The sequence below is a fragment of the Rattus norvegicus genome, chromosome 15 (genome assembly GCF_021556685.1).
Source record: "Rattus norvegicus strain SHRSP/BbbUtx chromosome 15, alternate assembly SHRSP_T2T, whole genome shotgun sequence".
Classification (NCBI taxonomy): Eukaryota; Metazoa; Chordata; class Mammalia; order Rodentia; family Muridae; genus Rattus; species Rattus norvegicus.
Genome location: NC_141548.1, coordinates 50,655,606 through 50,683,602, shown reverse-complemented (window position 1 = coordinate 50,683,602; position 27,997 = coordinate 50,655,606). Strand labels below are relative to the sequence as shown.

Genomic DNA, 27,997 nt, shown 5'->3' with positions numbered 1-27,997 from the left:
TACCTTTTTATATAAGGTTTCATATTTAATTTGGTCATGAATTCATAATACATGAGTTTTGTATCTAATGACATGTCTTGTACTGTTTTGTTACCAACACACTTCTAAGAGGGCTAAGGAAGAGCATCCAGAGGGTGAAACACTTGCTCTTGGGGCTGGGGCTGGACAGAGCTCAGCAAGCCCTGGTGTGCAGTCCTGATGTCTGCATGGAGGCACGATGCTTACTCAGGATACCATAACACTGGTGGACAATACAGAATGCCTGGGGCCAGCCACAGCTGTCCTCCTGTGTGTGCTGAGAATCTACTAGAGAAGACTCTGCCAGAAGGAGGGACTTAAGATTGCTTAGCGGTTTAGAATGCTTGCTTGCTCTTGCCGAGTACCGGGGCTCAGCTTCAAGTGCCCACATGCTGGATCAGAACCATCTGCGACTCCAGTTCAAGGGAACCAGATGCCTGTCTGACCTCTAGAGGCAGCAGGCATGCATATATGCAGGCAAAACACTCATACACAGCAGAGAGAGAGAGAGAGAGAGAGAGAGAGAGAGAGAGAGAGAGAGAGAGAGGAAGAAGAAGAAGAAGAAGAAGAAGAAGAAGAAGAAGAAGAAGAAGGAAGAAGAAGAAGAAGGAGGAGGAAGAGGAGGAGGAAGAGGAGGAGGAGGAGGAGGAGGAGGAGGAGGAGGAGAGAGAGAGAGAGAGAGAGAGAGAGAGAGAGAGAGAGAGAGAGATATGAATCCTAGAACTTGGAAGGCAGATGCAAGCAGATCTCTTGAGTTGTAGGCTATCCTGGTCTACACAGTGAGTTCAAAGTCAGCTAAGGTTACATATTGAGACTGTCTCAAAAACAAGCAAATTTAAAAACAATAGATCTACACAGGACAAAAGTCTGTATGTGCCAGTTCTCCAGAAATCCCTACAACGGCCGGTATCTAAAGGCAGTTGTTGCTGGATCTGGATCTGGTGGGGCACACGTGTGAGTCCAGCTCTAGAAAGGCTGTGGCAGTTCAATGGGGAGCTCCACTGTTTGCTTTCACATACAATGGTCAAGTGCTTACAAGGCATGTGGTCATCAAGGGTTATCCAGGTAGTACTTTTTATGCTCCCTTTGTGTCCAAACCAGCAAACTCACTTCAAGTGTGAAATATGGACACCTAGGAGTTAGAGTCAAGACAAACCCTCAGTAGGGTGCCCACTAGCACCTGGAGCAAGGGAGCGCTGTGCAGCTGTGTAGTGCTGAGCAGTAACCTAACAGCACACAACAGGCCATGCTTGGAAAACAGTGGCCTTTTATCTGGTCTCAAGGACATGAGCTTCCAGCCTTGGGCTGTTTTTTTTCCCCCCTCTGTTTTACAGAGGGGGTATTTTGTCTCTGGACAAGGGGTCTTGGTAGACCTGTGAAATGAATATGCCAGAATCTGGGATGGTAGCACCTTCTTTGTCCCCAGAGTCAGCTCTCAACAAACTTAGACAGCATATGATAATTTACGGATAGCCTGCACATTATACAGGAGCTCATGTAAACCAACTGGCCTCGAACTCTTGATGTTCCTGGCTTCATTTCCCCAGTGTTAGAATGATAGGCAGGTTCTATCATATCCTACCAATTGCGCCTTGTCCAGGAACAAAGGTAAACCAGGAGGCTGAAGATGTGTTAGAACACTTATGTTCAAGAGGCTCTGTGTTCAACTTTTAGAAGGACAATACAGTTATATGATACAATAAATATAGCAAGAAAAATAAAATACATTTCAATAATACTGAAGAACCTGCAGCAGTTTCTCCTCCTCCTCTTTTACTTTTGAGACAGGGTCTCTCTACATAGACCTGGCTGTCCTGAGTTCACTGTGTAGACCAGGCTACCTTCAAACTAATAAAGATCCTCTCGGCTCTGTCTTCTGAGTTACCACACCTGCCTAGGCTGTAGTGTTCTGATAAACGAACTTCCCGGATTTCACAGCATAGTCTTCAATTTCCTCCAGGGCACATCTTTCTCCCACCGCTTCCAAGGCACCTAGCAGGTGGTTGATAGAGGCGCCTAGCCCCGTTTGGTAGAGCCACTTCAGCAGCATTTGGTACAAGACCTCACATGGGACTTGTGTCTCAGCCCTGACCATTTGAATTTGATTGTCTGTGAGACCCATATGCCGCATGAGACGGTCCCAGGAGTTAAAGGGCACTTCGGTCGAACAGCGCTCGAAGATCAACTTCAGGGCTGGGTGTCAGAAAACATGGGGGACAGGTAAGCTGCAAGCACTTCACACAGGGTAAAGAATCCTAAGTCAGATCACGAAGCCCAGGGTAGGACCTGACATACTCCCTTTTGGGTCCATGAACGCTGGCTGTTGAAGCCCCACGCTTGAACCCAACCAAAAGTCTGGGTGCTGGAGAAATGGTTCAGCTGAATACTCTTCCAGGGGACTCGGGTTCAATCCCCAGCACCTGTGGTTCACAACCATCTGTAACTGTAGTACCGGGAAATCTGACACCATCTTCTGGCTTCCGCAAAGCACCAGGCATGCAAGTGGTGCACAGACATACAGGCAGACAGAACACCCATATATACAAAGTAAAATTCCAATCAAAGGTTTTAAAAATATTCCTTAAAAAAAATTCCTGTTCTGCAAGAGGGCTGTTGGCCCAGTGGGAGATGTTTCAGTGTGTGTGTGTGTGTGTGTGTGTGTGTGTGTGTGTGTGTGTATCCATATCCTGTCAGAGCCTCAGAGCATCAAGATTGATTGATTGTGTAAGGGAGTAGCATGTAGCATGAACAACATTGGGGCAGAGGGGGTGAGTGTACAGTATCTCAAGAGAAGTAAACTGTTTAGGCTGCACTTATAATGCGTGTGGTATAAAGCAAGGCTATCAGCATTTGCAGAAGGAGCAAAGCAGAGAGATGGAGAGGGCCTTCTCATGCCAGCTGGCCCCCCACTCATTGCAACATCACTGCCACTAGATGTAGGAAAAGAAAGGACAGAGAACCTGAACCTGTAGCTAAGTCATGAAAGCTCATTTATGGGGTTATGATGACACAGATGAGACATGTATGAAGTGTGTCACCCTCCATCCTGAGAAACTGAGGGAGCCGGGATATGAGTCCCATGAGCCCCAAGAGTCGCATGGACCTTTTCTAACAGCCTTGTTTAGCCAGGAAAAGGAGGGTTAGAGGTGTAGCTCAACTGGTACCCAGCATACTCAGAATCCTGGGTTCAGTCTCAAGCATTGCAGTGCTGAGTATGGGGGTGGAAGAGAGAGCCCAGTGGTTAAAAGCACATACTGCTCTTACAGAAGACCTAAGTTCTATTCCCAGAACCTGTGGGAAACTGACTTACGAACAAACTAAATATGAAAGGAAACAAGTGCCATTTGATTCAACTCAACACATACAAAATTTGTCAACTTGTGTAGTCAATATCTGAACTGTTATTCTTGAGATGGTTTCCATTTCGTTTTGCATGATGTCTCTGAAATCAGGTTTGTGGTTTACAGTACAACTCATAGAACTAGGTCTGGCCATGTCAGGAGCGTCTAGTCTAAAGTCGGTGGGTATTAACACAGGCCAATGCACCATTCTGGAGGCTCTGGCGGGGGGTCGGGGTGGGGAATAGACGGGAGAAATGAAGGATAATGGAAGAGTGAAAGGTTAGAAAGATTCTGTCAATAACAATGAGGCACTGAGGAGGGTCCCAGCGGAGACAGAAGAGAGGAGAGGGGGATTCCTGGTCCCCAAGTCCAGTGATAACAGTGTAGGTAGGTTTTGCACCCATCGATAGTTGTCTTGTCATTAGTTGCCCTATCTACCATGGGCATGATGATTGGAATGCTTCTCCTATTTCCTGGGCTTCTGTGCCATTGCCTCAGACAAAGCACTCACCATCAGCTGGGTTGTTTCCATTTGCCAGTACCAGCAACTTCCTTCCTAATGGCGAACTCTGAGTTCTGTCAGGTTCCTGCAAGCAAAGAGCAGAGATGCGCTGGTCAGAGTCAGGAGACCTGGGCCCAGGCCTGATTCTGATTAGGAGACTTAGTTTACAGGGCTGCCTCTCTAAGGTCTCTGTGGAGACACAGATAAACTTCCTGCCTCAGTTGCTGGAAGGCTCTTGAATGCTGGTGGCCTAGTGTAGCATAAATCTTCAACTTAAATATTCTGCGGCAAGTGTCTAAGCCTCCATCAAGAGTGGATTCTTTTTCCCTTTACTCCAGGGCTTCCCTTCTGCTCCCCACCCTCAAGGGTTCTTACAAGTCTCAGTTGAAGACTATAGAGAACAATTATTGAAAAATCCAAGGTCAAGATTTGCTTCAAGGCTTTCATGGTGTTTTGATCAGTAACAACAACTCACACATCAACTGTCTAAATATGGGAAACACCAACAGCGTCAGGGCTAGGAAGGTGTCTGGTACAACTGAATATAAAATTTGACCGATTATGGATATGTGTGTCATGTACACGTGAATGGGAGCTGTGAAGGCCAGACAAGAGTGTCAGGTGACCTGGAGCTGGAGTTACAGGCAGTTGAGAACTACCTAGTCCATGTGCTGAGAACTGAAACCTGGGTTCTCTGGAAGAGCAGCAAATATTTTTAACTGCTGAGCCACCTCTCCAGCCCCTAAATTTGACTTCTAAAAAACAACTTGGAGCCAGAGGATATTGTTAATCCCAAAGATGAGAGGAGAAAGACCACTGACCTAAATCATCATGGCCAAATTAATTAAAGCAAGCTTTTTTTATTCACGCACAAGCCCCCACCCCCGCAAGGTGAGGTTCAAGAGGTCAGCATTACTTGTGAGGAAAGCAAGGATTTATAGGGCTTAGTGCAGGGAATTTCTACATGGGGGATTTGGCCAGCAAAATAGGTGGGGTTATCGGAGCAAAACATAAGCATAGAAAATTAGTCCTACCAAACTCCTGAATCAAAGTCATGGTCGCAAGGTGGACATTCAGGTAGACATAATGACAGGAAGTCATAACAAGGTAGGCATAGGTGGTCATATAACTTTTTAAAACAAAGGTAGGATTGCAAGATGGTTACTAACTTTTTGAAACAAAGACAGGATTGCCGTTCCCGGACCTGGCAGTACAGGATTGTCTGTAGTTAAAGTTACAGGCTGGGCATAGTCCAATCCTTGAGAAACAGGTTTAATCACAAATAGCAAAGAATCTAGTTTGTCTTTACTATAAGATGGCTTTTAAGCATAAGATAGAGGCAGGGTAGCTTTCAGATACATCAAGAATGAAGGAAATGTCTATATAAAATAGTCAGTGTAATTCACGATACAACACATTAGAAACCAACAGGTCCAACCAAGACCAAGCATCACTGTTCTCTAACCACTCTTTCTGGTTTGGTTTGGTTTGGTGGCGCTAGGGTTCAAACTCAGAAAGCTTTGCACAGTGTGCAAGGATTCCACTCAAAGTCACACCTCCCTCTTCTAATTACTGTTGATCTCTGTTCTGACAGCTCTAGCTCTACAGTAAGATGGGGGAAAAAACCAACCAAACAAACAAACAAACAAAAATGAACAGGAGGTAGGATTTTTTAGCAAGGAGCAAGAAAAAAGTCATTGCTTTTGATGTGTGTACACTTAAAAAAAACAGTTTAAGTAACACTAAGAGATGAGTATAACTTTGGATGAATGTTTTAAAACACGGCAGTACATTCAAAACTGAAGCTCAGAGGATTATGATGGTTAGTTTGAGACGATGTCACACAATCTAGAGTTACCTGGGAAGAATCTCCACGAGGAACTGTCTAAATTGGGTTGGTCTGTGGGCATGCCCATGAGAGATTCTCCTCCTTAAGTTAACTGAGGGCGGAAGGCCCACCCTGAATACAGACAGCACCACTTTTATAGGCTAAGCCGTGAGCTGGAGAGAGGGCTGAGCATGAAGTACTTGCCTGTTGCTCTCTCTGATGTGGCCAGTTCTCTCAGTTCCCAGCTCTGTGACTTAACCTGCCATGGCAGACTGTAACTGTGAGCTTTGAGCTAAATAAAATGAACTCTCCTCTCCTAAGTTGCTTTTCTCAGAATTTCTTATACCAGCCACAGGGAAGGAAACTGAGGCAAAGACCCAACTTATAAAGGCGGCAAAACACAGGTGCCTTTTAGAAAAACACAAATCTTAACTTTTTTTTTTAAATCTTGTCTTAGGAGAGAAGCCTCTAGGCCCAGGAGAATGAATGGAAATATGTAGCTGCAGGAATGGGGAGAGGGGAAACCTCTAGAAAGTACCAGAGACCTAGGATGTGAGAGACTCCCAGGACTCAATGGGGATAACCTTAGCTGAAATGCCCAACAATGGGGAGATAGAACCTGAAGAGACCACCTCTGGTAGATAGACAGGACCCCCACTGGAAGGCTGGGATCACCAATCTACCTTCAAAATTTTTGACCCAGAATTGTTCTGGTCTAAAAGAAACGCTGGGACAAAAATGGAGCAGAGATCGAAGGAAAAGCCATCCAGTGACTGACACAACGTGGGATCCATCTCATGGATGGTCACCAAACCCTGACACTATTATTAATGCCATGCTGTGCTTGCAGACAGGAGTCTAGCATGGCTGTCCTCTGAGAGGCTCTACCAGCAGCTGGCTGAGACAGACATAGATACAGCCAGCCACTACACTGAGGATGGGGACCCCTATGGAAGAGTTAGGGGAAGGATTGAAGGAGCTGAAGGGAATGGCAACCCCATAGGAAGACCAACAGTGTCAACTAATCCAGACCCTCAGGTGTAGGATGTCATACAGGTGAGGGTGCGTACAGGATAGAACGAGGCCTGTCATTGGACGAGAAGGAAGGATGGACGGGAGAAAAGTTTGAGGGAGAAGGAGGAGACTGGAGCAAGAGAACATGGAGGCTGATGTTAAGATTCCACGCTGTACCTTTACAAGTTGTCATGAATGTTCCTAAGGGATGGATGTGTACAGAGCTTTGTGTGTTTAGGTGGGCAATTACATCTTATCACTTGGATCAGAGGTTATTGGGTTGTGTGTTCTTTCTTGTGGTGAATTAAGTTTAAGAGTATGTGGCGGCTGGGTCACTAAACTGCCACGGGGTTGGAATGTGTGTTTCTGGCAAGATATCTAGCAGATGTCTTGGGGCACTGAAGTGCCGGACCTAGAGGGGTAAAAGAAAACCATTTTAATATAATTATACAACAACACTCGGGAGCTCCCAGAGACTAAGCCAACAACCAAAGAGCATACAAGGACTGGTCTGTGGCCCCCAGCACATGTGTAGCAGGGGACTGCCTTGTCTGGCCTCCGTGGGAGAGGATGCACTTAATCCTGTAGGATTTTTTTTCTTGATGGTCCCCTTTTAATATTTAAGGAAAGTTCAACAAAAATTCCAATTATTATTTTGGTCAAGGGGGAAAACTTATGAATGATTCTAAATTGTATCAGGGTAAATTGACAAGTTTGGAAAAATAAATATCTGCTCATTTTAACATACTAGAAATTTTCATGTGCAGCTGAGTATTATATATACATGTCGTTGAGTCTTTCATGTAAATGCTTAAAGAAAGACCCAAAGAACTTGAAATTACTTGTCATCCCTCAGGAGGGAAGTGAGCTGCAGGACTGACTACTTCCTGAGCCCCTTTCTATACTGCGTTCTCTCACTTAAGAGCTGAGAGGCTACTAACTGTTTTTAAATTTAGTTCTCTTTCTCTTTATAAAATAAACACTTATAGTTGCAAAAATGAAACAGAACTTGCCCAGGCAGAAGGACGTCACTGTCGAGATGAACATTTGATTTGTGAGTGAGGATGGACCAGGGTTATGGGGAGCTCGCTATTTAAATGGAACTAAAAGGACCACACGGTGACCAAGAACAATATTACATTGTTCACCACCTAAAATCCATCTAGATGATACAGAAATATGTAAAAATTAAATCACTGGGGAAAAAAATCTCCCCAAGAAATCAGAGGTGCATTTTATGTGGGGGAAAGGCTTTTGGGAGCCCATGAGTGATGGGAAGTAGATGTATCTGCTGACTTTAACCTTTAAAAATGAACTTCACTGGGTGCTGGAGAGAAGGTTCGGTGTGTATGAGCACTGATTGCTCTCCCAGAGGTCCTCAGTTCAATTCCCAGCAACTACATGGTGGCTCACAACCATCTGTAATGGGATCTGATGCCCTCTTCTGGTGTGTCTGAAGACAGTTATCTACAGTGGACTCACATACATAAAAAAAAACCAAAAAAAAAAAAAAAAACCAAAAACCAAAAAACAAAAAAACAAACAAACAAAAAAAAAAACAAAAAAACTTCACCACATGAAAATACTAGGTCAAATTAAAGTACGGATGTGGCTCAGTCAGGCAGCGTGAGGGTCTGAGTCCAGATGCCTATGCCTAAGCAGACATAAAGGCTGAAGTAACTCCAGTTCTAGAGGATCTGGCACTCTCTTATGCCCTCCTCAGGAACCAGAAACACCCATGGTGTTCATACATATAGGCAAAACACTCATACATACACAAAATAAAGCCTAGGGGGAGGGAAGATGGGAGTGACTGCCTGCACTTGTAATTCAAGCATCAAGGAATGGAGACTGGTGGATCTGAGACTTGCTGGCCAGCCACTTTAGCCAGTGAGCTATCCTGACCAATAGGGAGGTGCAGGGAGAGATCCTGCCTCAGAAAATAACAAACTGAAGAAGAGAAGTGAGGTAAACATTTGACTAAGATCTCTGGCCTCCAAATGCACATACACATATGTATACACACACGAGCATATAAGTGCATACATGCATACATACATGTATATACACATGGACACATGTGTGCACATACAAGAAATTAGGAATCTGCTACCTGTGTGAGAGAAAATACTCATATAGCAGAGCATTTTTCCTTACAAAGCTCTCAAGGACAAGATAGTCATACATAGGAGACGCTTGATGCTTTCCTATAACAAAACCAACAGAAAGTGCTACAATGCCTGATCAAAACGTGTGAGCCAACACAAATGAAAAAACAGCAGTGTGTATGTGTGTGACTGTGTGCGTGAGACCCTATGTCAGTAGTTGTGTGTCTCTGACTGTGTGTGTGCGTGCACTCATGACTAGGTGTGTCTCTGACTGTGTATGGGTGTACTCATGCATGCACCGAACAGCATTTCCGTAACCCTGACCCGGAAACTGTACTTCATGGAATCCTCCTTACAAATGTGATCAGAAAACAAGACAAACGGTGGAAAAGGAAAACTAGTCGGGCAGATGGCATAGGCCTGTAATGCCAGCTACTCTGGAGACTGAGGCAGAAGGGCAAAGTTTGAGGCCAGCCTGGGTAACATAGTGAGACATTGTCTCAATAAAACATTTTTTAAGTGACTGAAGATGTAGGTCAGTAGTGGAGTGTCTGCCTAGCATGTATGAACCCCCAATATATTAAACAACAGTTAGACCCAGGAACCCTTGCTGTGGTATCTACTTCACACATGTGCTGCCTCAGGTCCTGAAGACACAGCACGAATAGGAAAGGGGCTCAGCATGTTCCAGAGTGGCTTGTTCACCATACTAGGTCATACCTGGCCTGTCCAGTGTCCCCTTGTCTCTACTTCCCCTGAGCTAGGAGATCTGATGACAACTGCAACTTTGTCTACAAACCAGCACTTTCTCCAGTGATACCTGTCACCAGCTCTTGTCTGTCCATTTTGTGCTCAAAAAAAAGTAGATGGCCATTCTCCGCTGTATGGGGGCTCAGTGTGATCACTGCCCTGAACTTCAGATCCTTCCAAGGGACACAAGTATGTGGAAATGACTTTGGAAGGCCACTAAGGAGATGATACCCCCAGACTCCCGGGAGGGTTCCACCTCTCTGAGTACAGCCAGCCTAGACTCACATATCCATGATCTGTTTCCAGCACTATGTGCTCCTGGTACTGTGCTAAGGGGAGGTCTCTCCTCCCACCTGACCCCAACCACAGGAGAAGGGCAGAAAAGGCACAGTTGCAACGTGGTTTGAGACCTTGTGGAAGCTCAAAATGGTCATTTGCTTGATAGTGGACCCAGACCCAGGTGCACATGATGTACCCTCCTTCCTGGGATGTGCAGCCCCTCAAACACCCTGCTTCTCGGGGCTGAAGAGATTGCTCAGTGGTTGAGAGTGCTGGCTGTTCTTCCAGAAAGCCCGGGTTTGATTCCCAGAACCCACATGGCAGTTCATAACTGCCTGTAACTCCAGTTCCAGGGGATCTGATGGGATAGTCTGCTAGCCTTCATGGTCACCAGACATGCATGTGATGCACAGACATACATGTAGGCAAAATACTCACATACATAAAAATTTAAAGTTAAAATAAAATAAAAAAGCCCAGCAGAGCTACAGCTGAGGCTTTCGCTTGCATGACTGACCGTGTTGTGGTGAGAGCCATTTGTCTTCCTCGATGTCTGTGCGTCCAAGAGAGATAAACCCACAGTGTTTTCATGGTCCTGTTCACAGCCTAGAAGAGGAGGTTCCCACAGCAAGTGGGCAGGAGACTCATCAGCCCTTCTTTATCTGAGCAGAGGGGTCAGAGGTTCTAACACTAACAAAGTAAGGAGGGGCCATTCTTGCTTGGGTCTACCCTGAGGCTGAGAAGGCAGAGGGGGAAAAACAGAATAAACATAAACACACATAGAATTTTTGTCTAGTTCTGCTGTAATCAGAGCTGGTCCTGGTCCTCTCTGATCTTGACCTCTATCCTCAGTTGAAGAGTTAATGCCTCTCTGTCCTGACCATACCCCACCCTCTAAGACCTGGTTAAGTGTTGTAGGATATTTGATCACACTGTGAACCCCAAGAGTGTGTATTTACTGAAAACACCTCTTTTTAATTGTGGTGTGGCTCAGCCCTTAGTACACACCTTTAATCCCAAACAATGAAGGTAAAGCTAGTTTGTAGAAGGAAGCACCCATGTTTGAAAGTGATGTCTAATTGAGGGACAGACAGAGTGATAAATCAGAGAAAGATTTGATAGAACAGGATATGCCTAACTCTCACAAAAAGAGAAAGGAAAGGGAAGCTACTTAAGAAAAGGAATAAAGGGGCTGGAGAGATGGCTCAGCGGTTAAGAGCACTGACTGCTCTTCCAAAGGTCCTGAGTTCAATTCCCAGCAACCACATGGTGGCTCACAACCATCTGTAATGAGATCTGATGCCCTCTTCTGGTGTGTCTGAACAGCTACAGTGTACTTATATATATAATAAATAAATAAATCTTTAAAAAAAAAAAGAAAAGGAATAAAGAGACCTGGAGAGATGGCTCAGCGGTTAAGAGCACTGAATGTTCTTCCAGAGGTCCTGAGTTCAATTCCCAACAACCACATGGTGGCTCACAACCATCTGTGATGAGTTCTGATGCCCTCTTCTGGTGTGTCTGAAGACAGCTACAGTGTACTTATATATAATAAATAAATCTTAAAAAAAGAGAGAGAGAGAGAAGGAATAAAGAGAGGAAGGAGGGGAGTTCCACACCCGCGGATCCCGGCCCGCAGCAGCTCTCTGCTCCCAGACCCCATGGGAGAGAGACTTCACTGCCTGGTCAGGTGGGCACTCCTGAGGCTGCAGAGCAGAAGAGACCACCAACACTGCCCACCCCTCCCCACATCCCTGGCCCGAGAGGAAACTGTATAAGGCCTCTGGGTTCCCGTGGGGGAGGGCCCAGGAGCGGCAGGACCCCTGCGCCTGAGACACCGCCGGAACCTGAAGGAACAGACCGGATAAACAGTTCTCTGTACCCAAATCCCGTGGGAGGGAGAGCTAAACCTTCAGAGAGGCAGACACGCCTGGGAAACCAGAAGAGACTGCACTCTGCACACATTACTGATTCCAGAGGAAAACACCAAACGCCATCTGGAACCCTGGTGCACTGAAGCTCCCGGAAACGGCAGCGCAGATCTTCCTGGTTGCTGCCGCCGCAGAGAGCTCGTGGGCAGCACCCCGCGAGCAAACTTGAGCCTCAGGACCACAGGTAAGACCAACTTTTCTGCTGCAAGTGACTTGCCTGGTGAACTCAAGACACAGGCCCACAGGAACAGCTGAAGACCTGTAGAGAGGAAAAACTACACGCCCGAAAGCAGAACACTCTGTCCCCATAACAGGCTGAAAGAAAACAGGAAAACAGGTCTACAGCACTCCTGACACACAGGCTTATAGGACAGTCTAGCCACTGCCAGAAATAGCAGAACAAAGTAACACTAGAGATAATCTGATGGCGAGAGGCAAGCGCAGGAACCCAAGCAACAGAAACCAAGACTACATGGCACCATCGGAGCCCAATTCTCCCATCAAAACAAACATGGAATATCCACACACACCAGAAAAGCAAGATCTAGTTTCAAAATCATATTTGATCATGATGCTGGAGGACTTCAACAAAGACGTGAAGAACTCCCTTAGAGAAATACAGGAAAACATTAATAAACAAGTAGAAGCCTACAGAGAGGAATCGCAAAAAATCCCTGAAAGAATTCCAGGAAAACACAATCAAACAGTTGAAGGAATTAAAAATGGAAATAGAAGCAATCAAGAAAGAACACATGGAAACAACCCTGGATATAGAAAACCAAAAGAAGAGACAAGGAGCTGTAGATACAAGCTTCACCAACAGAATACAAGAGATGGAAGAGAGAATCTCAGGAGCAGAAGATTCCATAGAAATCATTGACTCAACTGTCAAAGATAATGTAAAGCGGAAAAAGCTACTGGTCCAAAACATACAGGAAATCCAGGACTCAATGAGAAGATCAAACCTAAGGATAATAGGTATAGAAGAGAGTGAAGACTCCCAGCTCAAAGGACCAGTAAATATCTTCAACAAAATCATAGAAGCAAACTTCCCTAACCTAAAAAAAGAGATACCCATAGGCATACAAGAAGCCTACAGAACTCCAAATAGATTGGACCAGAAAAGAAACACCTCCCGTCACATAATAGTCAAAACACCAAACGCACAAAATAAAGAAAGAATATTAAAAGCAGTAAGGGAAAAAGGTCAAGTAACATATAAAGGCAGACCTATCAGAATCACACCAGACTTCTCGCCAGAAACTATGAAGGCCAGAAGATCCTGGACTGATGTCATACAGACCCTAAGAGAACACAAATGCCAGCCCAGGTTACTGTATCCTGCAAAACTCTCAATTAACATAGATGGAGAAACCAAGATATTCCATGACAAAACCAAATTTACACAATATCTTTCTACAAATCCAGCACTACAAAGGATAATAAATGGTAAAGCCCAACATAAGAAGGCAAGCTATACCCTAGAAGAAGCAAGAAACTAATCGTCTTGGCAACAAAACAAAGAGAAGAAAAGCACACAAACATAACGTCACATCCAAATATGAATATAACAGGAAGCAATAATCACTATTCCTTAATATCTCTCAACATCAATGGCCTCAACTCCCCAATAAAAAGACATAGATTAACAAACTGGATACGCAACGAGGACCCTGCATTCTGCTGCCTACAGGAAACACACCTCAGAGACAAAGACAGACACTACCTCAGAGTGAAAGGCTGGAAAACAACTTTCCAAGCAAATGGTCGGAAGAAGCAAGCTGGAGTAGCCATTCTAATATCAAATAAAATCAATTTTCAACTAAAAGTCATCAAAAAAGATAAGGAAGGACACTTCATATTCATCAGAGGAAAAATCCACCAAGATGAACTCTCAATCCTAAATATCTATGCCCCAAATACAAGGGCACCTACATACGTAAAAGAAACCTTACTAAAGCTCAAAACACACAGTGCACCTCACACAATAATAGTAGGAGATTTCAACACCCCACTCTCATCAATGGACAGATCATGGAAACAGAAATTAAACAGAGACGTAGACAGACTAAGAGAAGTCATGAGCCAAATGGACTTAACAGATATTTATAGAACATTCTATCATAAAGCAAAAGGATATACCTTCTTCTCAGCTCCTCATGGTACTTTCTCCAAAATTGACCATATAATTGGTCAAAAAACGGGCCTCAACAGGTACAGAAAGATAGAAATAATCCCATGCGTGCTATTGGATCACCATGGCCTAAAACTGGTCTTCAATAACAATAAAGGAAGAATGCCCACATATACGTGGAAATTGAACAATGCTCTACTCAATGATAACCTGGTCAAGGAAGAAATAAAGAAAGAAAATAAAGACTTTTTAGAATTTAATGAAAATGAAGGTACAACATACCCAAACTTATGGGACACAATGAAAGCTGTGCTAAGAGGAAAACTCATAGCGCTGAGTGCCTGCAGAAAAAAACAGGAAAGAGCATATGTCAGCAGCTTGACAGCACACCTAAAAGCTCTAGAACAAAAAGAAGCAAATACACCCAGGAGGAGTAGAAGGCAGGAAATAATCAAACTCAGAGCTGAAATCAACCAAGTAGAAACAAAAAGGACCATAGAAAGAATTAACAGAACCAAAAATTGGTTCTTTGAGAAAATCAACAAGATAGATAAACCCTTAGCCAGACTAAAGAGAGGACACAAAGAGTGTGTCCAAATTGACAAAATCAGAAATGAAAAGGGAGAGATAACTACAGATTCGGAGGAAATTCAAAAAATCATCAGATCTTACTATAAAAGCCTATATTCAACAAAACTTAAAAATCTGCAGGAAATGGACAATTTCCTAGACAGATACCAGGTACCGAAGTTAAATCAGGAACAGATAAACCAGTTAAACAACCCCATAACTCCTAAGGAAATAGAAGCAGTCATTAAAGGTCTCCCAACCAAAAAGAGCCCAGGTCCAGACGGGTTTAGTGCAGAATTCTATCAGACCTTCATAGAAGACCTCATACCAATATTATCCAAACTATTCCACAAAATTGAAACAGATGGATCACTACCGAATACCTTCTACGAAGCCACAATTACTCTTATACCTAAACCACACAAAGACCCAACAAAGAAAGAGAACTTCAGACCAATTTCCCTTATGAATATCGACGCAAAAATACTCAATACAATTCTGGCAAACCGAATCCAAGAGCACATCAAAACAATCATCCACCATGATAAAGTAGGCTTCATCCCAGGCATGCAGGGATGGTTTAATATACGGAAAACCATCAACGTGATCCATTATATAAACAAACTGAAAGAACAGAACCACATGATCATTTCATTTGATGCTGAGAAAGCATTTGACAAAATTCAACACCCCTTCATGATAAAAGTCCTGGAAAGAATAGGAATTCAAGGCCCATACCTAAACATAGTAAAAGCCATATACAGCAAACCAGTTGCTAACATTAAACTAAATGGAGAGAAACTTGAAGCAATCCCGCTAAAATCAGGGACTAGACAAGGCTGCCCACTCTCTCCCTACTTATTCAATATAGGTCTTGAAGTTCTAGCCAGAGCAATCAGACAACAAAAGGAGGTCAAGGGGATACAGATCAGAAAAGAAGAAGTCAAAATATCACTATTTGCAGATGATATGATAGTATATTTAAGTGATCCCAAAAGTTCCACCAGAGAACTACTAAAGCTGATAAACAACTTCAGCAAAGTGGCTGGGTATAAAATTAACTCAAATAAATCAGTACCCTTCCTCTACACAAAAGAGAAACAAGCCGAGAAAGAAATTAGGGAAACGACGCCCTTCATAATAGACCCAAATAATATAAAGTACCTCGGTGTGACTTTAACCAAGCAAGTAAAAGATTTGTACAATAAGAACTTCAAGACACTGAAGAAAGAAATTGAAGAAGACCTCAGAAGATGGAAAGATCTCCCATGCTCATGGATTGGCAGGATTAATATAGTAAAAATGGCCATTTTACCAAAAGCGATCTACGGATTCAATGCAATCCCCATCAAAATACCAATCCAATTCTTCAAAGAGTTAGACAGAACAATTTGCAAATTCATCTTGAATAACAAAAAACCCAGGATAGCTAAAACCATCCTCAACAATAAAAGGACTTCAGGGGGAATCACTATCCCTGAACTCAAGCAGTATTACAGAGCAAGAGTGATAAAAACTGCATGGTATTGGTACAGAGACAGACAGATAGACCAATGGAATAGAATTGAAGACCCAGAAATGAACCCACACACTTATGGTCACTTGATTTTTGACAAAGGAGCCAAAACCACCCAATGGAAAAAAGATAGCATTTTCAGCAAATGGTGCTGGTTCAACTGGAGGTCAACATGTAGAAGAATGCAGATCGATCCATGCTTATCACCCTGTACAAAGCTTAAGTCCAAGTGGATCAAGGACCTCCACATCAAACCAGACACACTCAAACTAATAGAAGAAAAACTAGGGAAGCATCTGGAACACATGGGCACTGGAAAAAATTTCCTGAACAAAACACCAATGGCTTATGCTCTAAGATCAAGAATCGACAAATGGGATCTCATAAAACTGCAAAGCTTCTGTGAGGCAAAGGACACTGTTGTTAGGACAAAGGGACAACCAACAGATTTGGAAAAGATCTTTACCAATCCTACAACAGATAGAGGCCTTATATCCAAAATATACAAAGAACTCAAGAAGTTAGACCGCAGGGAGACAAATAACCCTATTAAAAAATGGGGTTCAGAGCTAAACAAACAATTCACAGCTGAAGAATGCCGAATGGCTGAGAAACACCTAAAGAAATGTTCAACATCTTTAGTCATAAGGGAAATGCAAATCAAAACAACCCTGAGATTTCACCTCACACCAGTGAGAATGGCTAAGATCAAAAACTCAGATGACAGCAAATGCTGGCGAGGATGCGGAGAAAGAGGAACACTCCTCCATTGTTGGTGGGGTTGCAGACTGGTACAACCATTCTGGAAATCAGTCTGGAGGTTCCTCAGAAAATTGGACATTGAACTGCCTGAGGATCCAGCTATACCTCTCTTGGGCATATACCCAAAAGATGCCCCAACATATAAAAAAGACACGTGCTCCACTATGTTCATCGCAGCCTTATTTATAATAGCCAGAAGCTGGAAAGAACCCAGATGCCCTTCAACAGAGGAATGGATACAGAAAATGTGGTACATCTACACAATGGAATATTACTCAGCTATCAAAAACAATGACTTTATGAAATTCGTAGGCAAATGGTTGGAACTGGAAAATATCATCCTGAGTGAGCTAACCCAATCACAGAAAAACACACATGGTATGCACTCATTGATAAGTGGCTATTAGCCCAAATGCTTGAATTACCCTAGACACCTAGAATAAATGAAACTCAAGATGGATGATCAAAATGTGAATGCTTCACTCCTTCTTTAAAAGGGGAACAAGAATACCCTTGGCAGGGAAGAGAGAGGCAAAGATTAAAACAGAGACTGAAGGAACACCCATTCAGAGCCTGCCCCACATGTGGCCCATGCATATACAGCCATCCAATTAGACAAGATGGATGAAGCAAAGAAGTGCAGACCGACAGGAGCTGGATGTAGATCGCTCCTGAGAGACACAGCCAGAATACAGCAAACACAGAGGCGAATGCCAGCAGCAAACCACTGAACTGAGAATAGGACCCCCGTTGAAGGAATCAGAGAAAGAACTGGAAGAGCTTGAAGGGGCTCGAGACCCCATATGTACAACAATGTCAAGCAACCAGAGCTTCCAGGGACTAAGCCACTACCTAAAGACTATACATGGACTGACCCTGGACTCTGACCTCATAGGTAGCAATGAATATCCCAGTAAGAGCACCAGTGGAAGGGGAAGCCCTGGGTCCTGCTAAGACTGAACCCCCAGTGAACTAGATTGTTGGGGGGAGGGCAACAAGGGGGGGAGGATGGGGAGGGGAACACTCATAAAAAAGGGGAGGGGGAGAGGGATGTTTGCCCGGAAACCGGGAAAGGGAATAACACTCAAAATGTATATAAGAAATACTCGAGTTAATAGTAAAGAGAGAGAGAGAGAGAGAGAGAGAGAGAGAGAGAGAGAGAGAGAGAGAGAGAGAGAATAAAGAGAGGAAGGAGGCAGTTTTACCAGGATGGTTGTACAGAGGCAGATTATAGAGAGAGAACAAGCCAGACACAGGTAAAGGCAGAATGAGCCAGAGAATGAGAGGAAGCCAGAAGATTAGAACACATGGCTAGAGTTAGTTTGATGTCAAGCAGAGCAATTCATGAGAGGCAGAAAAAGAAGCCAGATTGAATTAGTCAGTCTGGAGAGGAGTTTGAGCCAGATCAGCAGAGTTGAACCAGCCAGCCAGAGTTCAGAAAGAACTAGAAAGGGTAAACTAGAAAGGGTAAGCTTGTTCAGCAGCAAGTCTCAGGGGCTGCAAACATTCTAGGCCTGGATTAGGTTGTTAGCAGCTTCCAGGACTAGGCCTAGGTTAGCAGACAGAGGCACTAAGCCTCCAAGAGGACAATTACCACAGGTGAATAAAAGATGCTTTACAGTTAAGAGACAGGGAACAGTGAGTGAGAGGCACTGGTCAGAGTCTGGACTTTTGCTGTTTGGGGAAGTGGGAGATGGTATATGAATCACAGGAAGAAGACAGAGCTAGGCTTCAGGGATACAGGGGCTTGGGAGACAAGGAGGACAATCCTGAAGGAGAAGGGCAGGTCAAGGAGAGTGAGATTCAGTGTCCAGGGACCCACCCACAGCCACCACTCACCTGGATAGACTCTTGTCATAAAGAGACACACTGATTCCCATGCTTTAGTCTTCCAGATGACAGCTACAAACAGCACCACTGATATGACCGAGGCCAAGAGCCCTATTATGAGGCCTAGGTTATGCTGAGGTATTTGAGTGTTTTTGGGGACACACTTCCGGTTTGCCTTTGGGGTGCAGGGGATCACTTCATCTTCCCCATCAGTGCAGCTGGGTACACACAAGAAACAAATGATAAGATTTTGTGAGAAGGCTGCTGACCAGATGTGCTAAAAAGGTAGTCGCCCACTGTACCCAGAATCCCTGAAATGGTATTAAAGAAAGGCAGGCTCCATGTGTCTGTGCAGACCTTGGGGAACCCCCTTAGGTACGGTGGTAGCCCTTCTGCCTTTTGGACAGGGTGTATGTTGAGCTGTCCTGGCCACAGGAAGACCCTAAGTTAGGAAAGGGAAGGTAAGAAGCCTGTGTGGTCACTACTGAGCCAGGTCTCTTTGTCAGCCTTTCCCTCTGAAGTACAGACATGTGGCACATGTGTACAGCCTCCTGAAGCAAGGCTGGCTGAGTTTGCTCAGGTGCCTCTGAGAGCTCCAATGAACACACACATACCCCACACCACATACACACACACACCACACGCACATACCACACACTATGCCACACACACCATACACATACACACCCCACACATACATACCCCATACATACCACACACATATACCACACACCACACCACACACACCCCACACCCTCCCCTACATACACACTCCATACACCCCACACATACCACACCACACACGCCATACATACCACATACATACCACACACACAATATGTATATACACAGCACACACACACACCCCACATCACACACACAGCATACACACACACCCACCCACATCACACACACATACACACACACACCCCACACACATACACACACACCCCACATCACACACACTCCACCCCCATCACACACACAGCACACACACACATACACACACACCCCACACACATACACACACACACCCCACACACATATACACACACACCCCACACACATACACACACACCCCACATCACACACACTCCACCCCCATCACACACACAGCACACACACACATACACACACACCCCACACACATACACACACACACACCCCACACACATACACACACACACCCCACACACATACACACACACCCCACATCACACACACAGCACACACACCACACACAGAGCATACACACACACCATACACCACAGCATACACACACACCACACACAGCATACACACACACATACACATACAGCATACACACACACCACACACACAGAGCATACACACACACCACACACACACACACACACACACACACACACACACATCTTTGTGGGCTGCAATACTTTTGTCTTTCTAGGTCTCTGGCTGCACAAAAATCGTGAAAGAGCGTAAATGAACACAAGCCAGGCTATGGCCTCCTTATTCTCATGCTCTGTCTACAGATAGTAGACAAATTATCTGGCCAAGGGAAAAGAATGGGTGGGAAAGAACAGGAATGGGCTGCTGACTGAATGGGGACAGGGATAGGGAGAGACTTGCAGTTGGACATGGAGAGATGACAGCAGGCTCAGAGACCCCAAGGGTTTAGGGATTTCCTATGGTGTGGGAACTCCACAAGGTGGGAGGGAGGGCCCGTATCATACTTAGAGCATGTCTGGCAGATCTCAGTCGAGTCTTTATCTTCAAAGCTGCCTGGTTTGCACTCACACTCTGTGTTTCTAGCTTTGACGCATCGGCTTTTTATGACTTTATCTGTAAGGGTTGGAGGGAAGAGGTTTTCTGGTTACCATGGTAACAGTTCCTCATGACACACTTCCAATTTGGCTCAACTGAACTTAGGAAGTAATACTGAGGACCAGTTTCTCTAGCACCATGCCCCGGGCATGTAGATGATGGCTCTCAAGAGCAGCTATAAGTACTCAGGGCCATAATACAAAAGGAGAACAATTCATGACCGCATACATGAGGTTTGGAAGGAAAAGTCTTTTAAAGATCCCCAGGACAGCTGCAAGGGATGCGCCTCTGTACCCCTCTGATGAGCCTCAAGCTCCTGGAAACAGGAGGAGCCTTAAGAAGCAGAAACTGAGTGCTCACATCCACATCCCTAGTGACTGCAACAAGAGAGTCCAGCTCAGAACCATCTGGGAACCCAGCCCTAACCCACTCAACCACTACCCTTTTTGTTACTGATTATGGTGGTCGATCTTAATTGTTAATTTGAGAAGATCTAGAATCATCTGAGAGACGGGTGTCTGGGTATGTCTGTGGGGGTTATTTTGATTAAGCTAATAGGGTGAGAAGACTCACACTGTCTGGGTGGCACCATTCCTTGGACTAGGTCTCTGAACTGTATGAAGAGGGGAAACTGAGTTCACATGCCTATCACTCGCTGAGGGTGAGTTGAGAACTGCCTCTGGCTCCTGCCACCTGACTCCCTGCAACAGTGGACGGTATGCTAGACCTGTGAGCCAGCTCAACCCTTTCTTCTGTAACTGCTTTTGTCAGAGTCTTTCCTGACTAGAAATGAAAACAATAACCCATGACCCAAGCACTTCAGCAGGCACACGGCAAGAAAGATGAATGCGTGTTGAACTTTATGTTCTAGAAGGATTGGCCACACAGGACTCACAGACTTGAAGGCTCCAGTACTAAGAACTTGATGGCTCCTGAGAGTAAGAATAGAACATACCATGTCACCTACAACTAGAGAGTGGCCACACACAGAGGGGAGACTCATAGTGGCCCTTTTCCTCCCCGTGACCCACACTTCTGACTTCCACACCTGGAAATGGCAAAGCAGGCCACTACCCCTGGTGACTCAAGGTTTGCTGAGGGGCATCAAATCCATTGCAGAACTGAGCAGACTCAAGCTGGATCCAGAGTGGAATTATCTCCCATTCCAAATGTGCAGGCCTCTTTACTCCTCAATTGTGCAATTCTGCCTGGAGACCTCTCTATTCCACTTAGAACCCTGCACTTATCCTTCAAGGCCCAGCTCTAATGATTTGTGCTCTTTGGAGCCCCACCACTCCTTGGGACAAGTCCTTGCACAGCGGACACTAGGGTACTTCCTGTTCACCACATGTGACAAGCCTATAAACTGATTCATGGTGAGAGCAGTGGCAACTGTCCCACAATGCATCTGAGGGTACCAGGAGGGGCCCTCCACAGGGCACACTACCTCATTCTTTTTTTTTTTTTTTTTTTGGTTCTTTTTTTCGGAGCTGGGGACCGAACCCAGGGCCTTGCGCTTCCTAGGTAAGCGCTCTACCACTGAGCTAAATCCCCAGCACTACCTCATTCTTAATAGATGGTCTCAATGATTCCTAAAACACAGCACAAATGAACTCTTCGCAACTTCTGTTTTTTTCCCATTAATGAAAGAAAGACAAGCAGAGAACAGGGAAGAATGAAGGCCAAGATGGGCCGGAACCGAGGTTTCCGAGTCCATGGCAGGTAGGAATCCACTTCCCCAGATCCTGCCTGTGGGGAAGAGCCCCTTTGTTCTGTACCTTCCTTACAGACCCTGCAGGAAAGGCAGGAAGGCAGGACGTTGGGACCGCTGGTGTAGTTTTCACCATCTATGCAAGCTTTGCACGAGCCATCCTCCTTGGACAGGTACTGGCCTGAGAATGGAAGGGAAACCGGTCAAGGGAATGTCAGCATTCCTGGAGCTGTGAAGACTTGTGTCCTCCTTAGACCTACGTGGGAAATGGGGATCATAACTGAGGGGCTGCCTGCCTCAGATTGGCTGTGGGCATGTCTAGGGAGCACTTTCTTTCCTTCCTCTCTGGTTGTTTGCTTGTTTTTTGTTCTTTGTTTTTTGAACAGGGTCTCACCACATAGCTCTGGCTAGCCTAGAACTTATCATGTAGGCCAGTAGGCAGAAACAATTCAAGGCAAGACTGGTCTACACAAACACACTGCAGGTCAGTCAGGGCTAAATATGAGACTCCCATTACCCAATAAAAAGAAAGAGATTATGAATGAATATTATAAGCTTTGATACACCAACAAAGTAGGTAACTTGTAAAAGAGACAAGTATCTCTCTATAGGTAGACTATAGAAACCACCTCAAGATGAAGCAATGTGGTACCCATTCTATTTCCCGAGGCATCACTGCCAAGTGCTCCTGGGACCTCAGGCCTACATCCTTGTCAGGCCTCCACTGACTGGGTAGGAGATAGTGTTCCTTGTGACAGAGTCTATACAACAAAGGACTAGACAGTATTCCTGTCTGTCCTCTGTGCATGCCTGCAGCACTCAGCAGAATTGGACTGCCCTCAAGACAGGTGGCTCCAGCAGAGTCACCTGCCACCTGTTCCATTTATTCCTGGAAAGAGGCTGAAGCCATGGCCAAAAGAAAGGGGGGAGGGGATAGCTTCTTCAGGAGGCCAAGGAGCAGCACAACTCTGCAGTGGTGTCTACAGACAGAGCGGCCAGAGATTGCAGGACTGTAATGGGCCTTCAAGAAGAACCGGGGACATGTCAAAGAGACACTTGTGACCTCTCCCTTTGACTGTAAGACTACTGGATGCCACAAAGAGTAAGCCTTGTACTGGGGAAAGAAAACAGATGAAGCCTATGGCTAGGCAGGATAAAGAAACTTATAAGGAACAAGATTTGCTAGTTGTCAGACCACCCTGCAGGACAGAATGGAGACAAAATAATGGTGGGTCAATAACTCTGGGGGCTGGAGAGATGGCTTAGAAGTTAGGAGCACTGATCATTCTTCTAGAAGACATGGGTTCAATTCCCAGAACCCACATGGCATCTCCCAACTGTCTGTAACTCCAGTTCTGAGGGACCTGTTCTGACACCCTCATACAGACACACATGTAGGCAAAACACCAATGTACAGAAGATAAAAATGTCGCTAAAAAAATCATGAAAACAACAACAAAACAATTCATAACTGTGGCCCTACCTAAATGTCATGTCAAAGATGGATGTGGGGGCCACTAGATCCCTGTCTGTTTCCAATATGGCCATGATGGGCAAATCTCCTTGTGAATTTCAGTATCAATCAATGAGTTTTTCCCATAATTTTTTATTGATTATTTGTGAATTTCACATCATGCACCCCATTCCCAGTCCTTCAATATCCACTGTCCACTCTTGTAACTTCTCCCCAACAGAAAATAAAAAATTAATTTTAAAAAGAAGGTCTTGCCGTGGAAGCTGTGATGTGTAGCACAGTACCCTTCTGTTCATACATCTTTACTGGCAAATGTTCATGCAATGTGTCATTGGTCTGGTTCTCCTACACTATCAATACCAATCCTCATTTGGACTCCTCTCAGATGTCCTCTTGTTGCACTGAGTCATGAAGATCCCACAGCTTTGGTTCTGCAGGACCCAATTCCCTTCATGGGCTCCAGCAGCTCACAGGCCGGGTAGATGTTGAGGTGGGCCAGCTCAGAGCCATGAATCTGGGACTGTGTGGTAGCTGCATTGGTCAGTCTGTCAGCTCTCCCACACCCTTGCCACTTGGGCCAGCTCTCCAGCACTGGCTGGGTAAGGAGTGGGGACAGTTCTCCCATCAATGACTTTTTTGATTGGCTTAATTATTGAGGATGATGGTAGAGCCTGGCTTGTTAGGATTGCCCAAGCACAGACACTGACCTCGATAATTCTGGTAAGAGGATCAGGCTGAGAGCTACCAAAGGTGTCGCAGAGAGTTAGGATGGCTGAAAAGAATGCCAACACAGCTGGTTTCCATGGTTTAGTGATTGTAGGGCACTCAGAATTCACACAATGCAAATAGTGAACAGTAACTGGTTAGCAGAGCTGGGGCCTACTCAATGGTAATGTGCTTGCATGAGTGAGGCTCTAGGTTGGATCCAGCAATCAATCAATCGATCAACTGATAGATAGATAAATAAATAAATAAATAAATAAATAAATAAATAGAAGGAACTGGATAGCTATGTGTATAATAAGAGGCTGGAGAGATGGCTTAGTGGTTAAGAGCACTGTCTGCTCTTCCAGAGGTCATGAGTTCAATTCCCAGCAACAATATGGTGGCTCACAACCATTTGTGATGGGCATCTGATGCCCTCTTCTGGTGTGTCCAAAGACAGCGACAGTGTACTCACATACATACATACATACATACATACATACATACATACATACATACAAAGAAGCTGGACCCTTACCAGATACTGTACACAAAAATTAATTCTAAATACCTTAATGGAAACACACCGAAATAGGAAAACCATGCAGGCAAAACACTGTGAAGATAAACCTTCATGACCTTGGAGTTAGAAAATGATGAGTAAGTATCTAGGTCAGAAAAGAAACGGGAACTGCAAGACCATGGAGCCTGAGAGTGGGAATCAGAGACAAAAATTGCCATCACTCTAGAATGTACCTGCTGGACATTCCAGTGGACTCTGCTTCAGCCTCTGTAGGTCAGCTGGGCGATCCTGGGCTAGCTTAGCAGTCACTGGAACAAAGAAACTCTGTGGAAACAAAGCAGGAACTGCCTTCAGTGGCTTTCGGGTCTCACCATCACAAGGTCACCTCACATTCCCTTCCCTCCAGCTTCTAAGAAGCCATGACCCTTAGACCCTTCCCCGCTTCTAACTGTACAGTACTAGTTTCTGTTCATGCTTCTGTTTGCCTCTTACAGCTGCTCACATCACAGAAGCTTGAACTGTTCCTATCTTTTATTCTCTCCTGCTTAAAAAAAAGTTTGTATGTACCTACATAGCATACACAGTGTAAATTAGAGGAAAGTCTTGAAAAGTATATTGTCCCAAATAGAAACAGCATGCATCCTCTGGTACACTGTCTTGTTTCCTGTGTGACTAGTTAATCATGTGTGTGACTATTTCTGCTCCCTATCCCCAGTTTTTTTAAATGCAGTCAAGACTTTAGAAGATAATACACATCTTCAGTGTATAATCACTCAGTAGATAATACACTTGCCACACAGTTGCAAGGACCTGAGTTCAGATTCCCAAGACTCAATACAAAGCCAGACATAAGGTGCACGTGTGAAATTCCAGGACTCCTGTGGCTGAATGGGAGGTGGAGATGAAGAACTCCTAGAAGCTCATAGAACAGGCAGCAGCGTACTCAGTGATGAACAAGAGAGATTCTGTTTCAAATGAGGTAGAAGGTGAGAACTGACACCTGAAGTTGGCCTCTGATCTCCAGATACATTCCGTGGTCAATTAGACTACATCTGGAATGAACTGCAATCCAGAAATGGAGGGCACACCTGTGACCAGGGCCTTGAGGCTGGAAGATTTGCCTTTGATCTGACTCTTGAGGTGAGATAACACATGCTTTGGATGGATATCCTGTGCTGCTGTATATAGAAGTATGTGGGAGTGACACTATTAGGAGATGTGGCCTTATTGGAGAAGGTGTGACCTTGTTGGAGGAAGTGTGTCACTGTGGAGTCAGGTTTTGAGATCTCCTATGCTCAAGCTATACCCAGTGTGGCCCACAGACTCCTTGCTGCCTACAGATCAAGATGTTGAAGTCTTGGATCCTCCGGCACCATTTCTACCTTTATGCTGCCCTGCTGCCTACTATAATGATAATGGATTAAACCTGTAAATTGTAAGTCAGTCCCCATTAAATGTTTTCTTTATAGGAGTTGCCCATGGCCGTGGTGTTTCTTCACAGCAATGAAACTCAAGATAAGTGTGCACAAAGATTTTTTTTTACATGCATTCAGGTATACAGTGGGTAAAATGAGCATCTTAATTATTTTAAACAAAATGGCCAGCACTGCTGTGTTCACACTGTCCTGTAACCAACCGAAGTTCAGAACTCTTTTCATCTTAAAACTCTAAGTCCATACACCCATTAAAGTAACATACCGAGTCTCCATGTTAGGAGCTAGTAGTCTGCTTATTTCCTTTCTTTGTTCCGTCTCTTTCCTTTTTCGTTTTGGTTCATACGCAGGGCTTCCTGCCACTAACTGAACATGTCTGACTTTAGTTTCTTCTTTCATTCTATTTACTTTTTTCCCCCAGACATTGGCATGTTCCACCTCGACAGTGAAGTGTTAAATAAAACAGAAGGTGGAGAACTGTATCCAGCCTGGTGGAAATGAATCTATAATACTATGCACATAATGTAATATAAGAATATCTATAATAAGTGTATCTCTAAAGAGACACTTGTGTGCCTCTCTATTAGACATTAGAAACAATAGACTCCAAGAAACTGGAATTCTCCTTAATAATCTCATGCTGGCAGAAGGGGGAAAGGTCAGATTCTAGGCCTCTTCAGGGCCCCTTTTACTCTTTTTAAGCCCATTAAGTTGCAGAGTCCAAGAAACCACAAAAAAGAAGTCAGTGATGTGACACTGGTGTCCCCCTTCTCCCTCCCTCCCTCTCTCCCTCCCCTACCTTCCCTCCCTTCCCTCCTTCCCACCAGTCTAGCGCGTTCCGGGCGCGGTCTTTCCTTGGCCGGCTTTCCACTCGGGGCACCGCGCTCACGTGCACCATACTCTCCCTGTCGCGCCATACTCTCCCTCTCTCGCCCTGCTTCTAATTTCTCTGACCTGAGGGTCCTTCAGGGTAACCGGATCCGGATCCTTTCCCTGCCCACTGTCCCTTCTTCCTTCCCCTGCTCCACTTTGCCCCAGGTTTGGTACCCTAGCGCGCTTTGCTGGGCCAGCTGCTCCCCGGGCCCCGCACCCAGCGTCGAAACTTCCCTCCCTCCATCTTTGGGTCCACTCACCTAGAGTACGGTCCTTTTGCTATCAAAGCGGCGCCTCGTCATATCCTCCCAGTCTTGAGTGTTCCACCCACCTCCCATCCCATCCGGACTCACCCCACCTTCGAGTCCTCGCCATCCCACCCCGTTTTCGAATCTTCTACGCCTCCGCTACCCCGTCGAGTCGTACCTGGCCCACAGCGAAGTTTGTCCACACCGCCAGACCCCTCCTCACCCCAGACACGTGCGCGCTCGGCTAGCAGGGCACTTTAGCGCGGTCTCTCCTTGGTGGGCTCTCCACTTGGGTCACCGTGCTCATGTCGCGCCATACTCACCAGTAGCAGAAAAGCTTGTAACATCTTGGGGACCCTAGTCCGAGGTCTGCTGTCCGGGAATGGCCGCCGGCCTGGGGCGTGCGCCGGCCTGGGGCGTGATCTATCCAGACCGCTGAGGCTGTTCGCCGGCTGCGTCCTGGAGGCTTATGAAGTTAGTGCATCCAACACACCACGGCTTCACCTCTGAAAATCCACGAAGGATGAGCTGTTTCCTCCCAGAAAAAAAAAAGTTCTTTGGACTTTCTCACGGAAAAAGTTCTCTGAATGACCGCCGCGATCGATCGAACTGTTCCTCCTCTTACGCCTTGAGCAGGATAGTCC

General features: G+C 45.2%; 1 protein-coding gene across 1 annotated transcript; it reads right to left on the bottom strand.

The window, feature by feature from the left end:
• Tnfrsf10b (TNF receptor superfamily member 10b) lies at positions 1-27,943 on the bottom strand. Its single transcript, NM_001395720.2, is given in 8 exon segments — positions 1-2,211; positions 3,871-3,946; positions 10,358-10,446; positions 18,593-18,801; positions 20,296-20,404; positions 22,165-22,278; positions 25,033-25,123; positions 27,677-27,943. Coding segments are annotated over 8 exon segments (1,011 nt in total). The 5' UTR covers positions 27,701-27,943; the 3' UTR covers positions 1-1,912.
• Between the last annotated feature and the right edge of the window lie 54 nt (positions 27,944-27,997).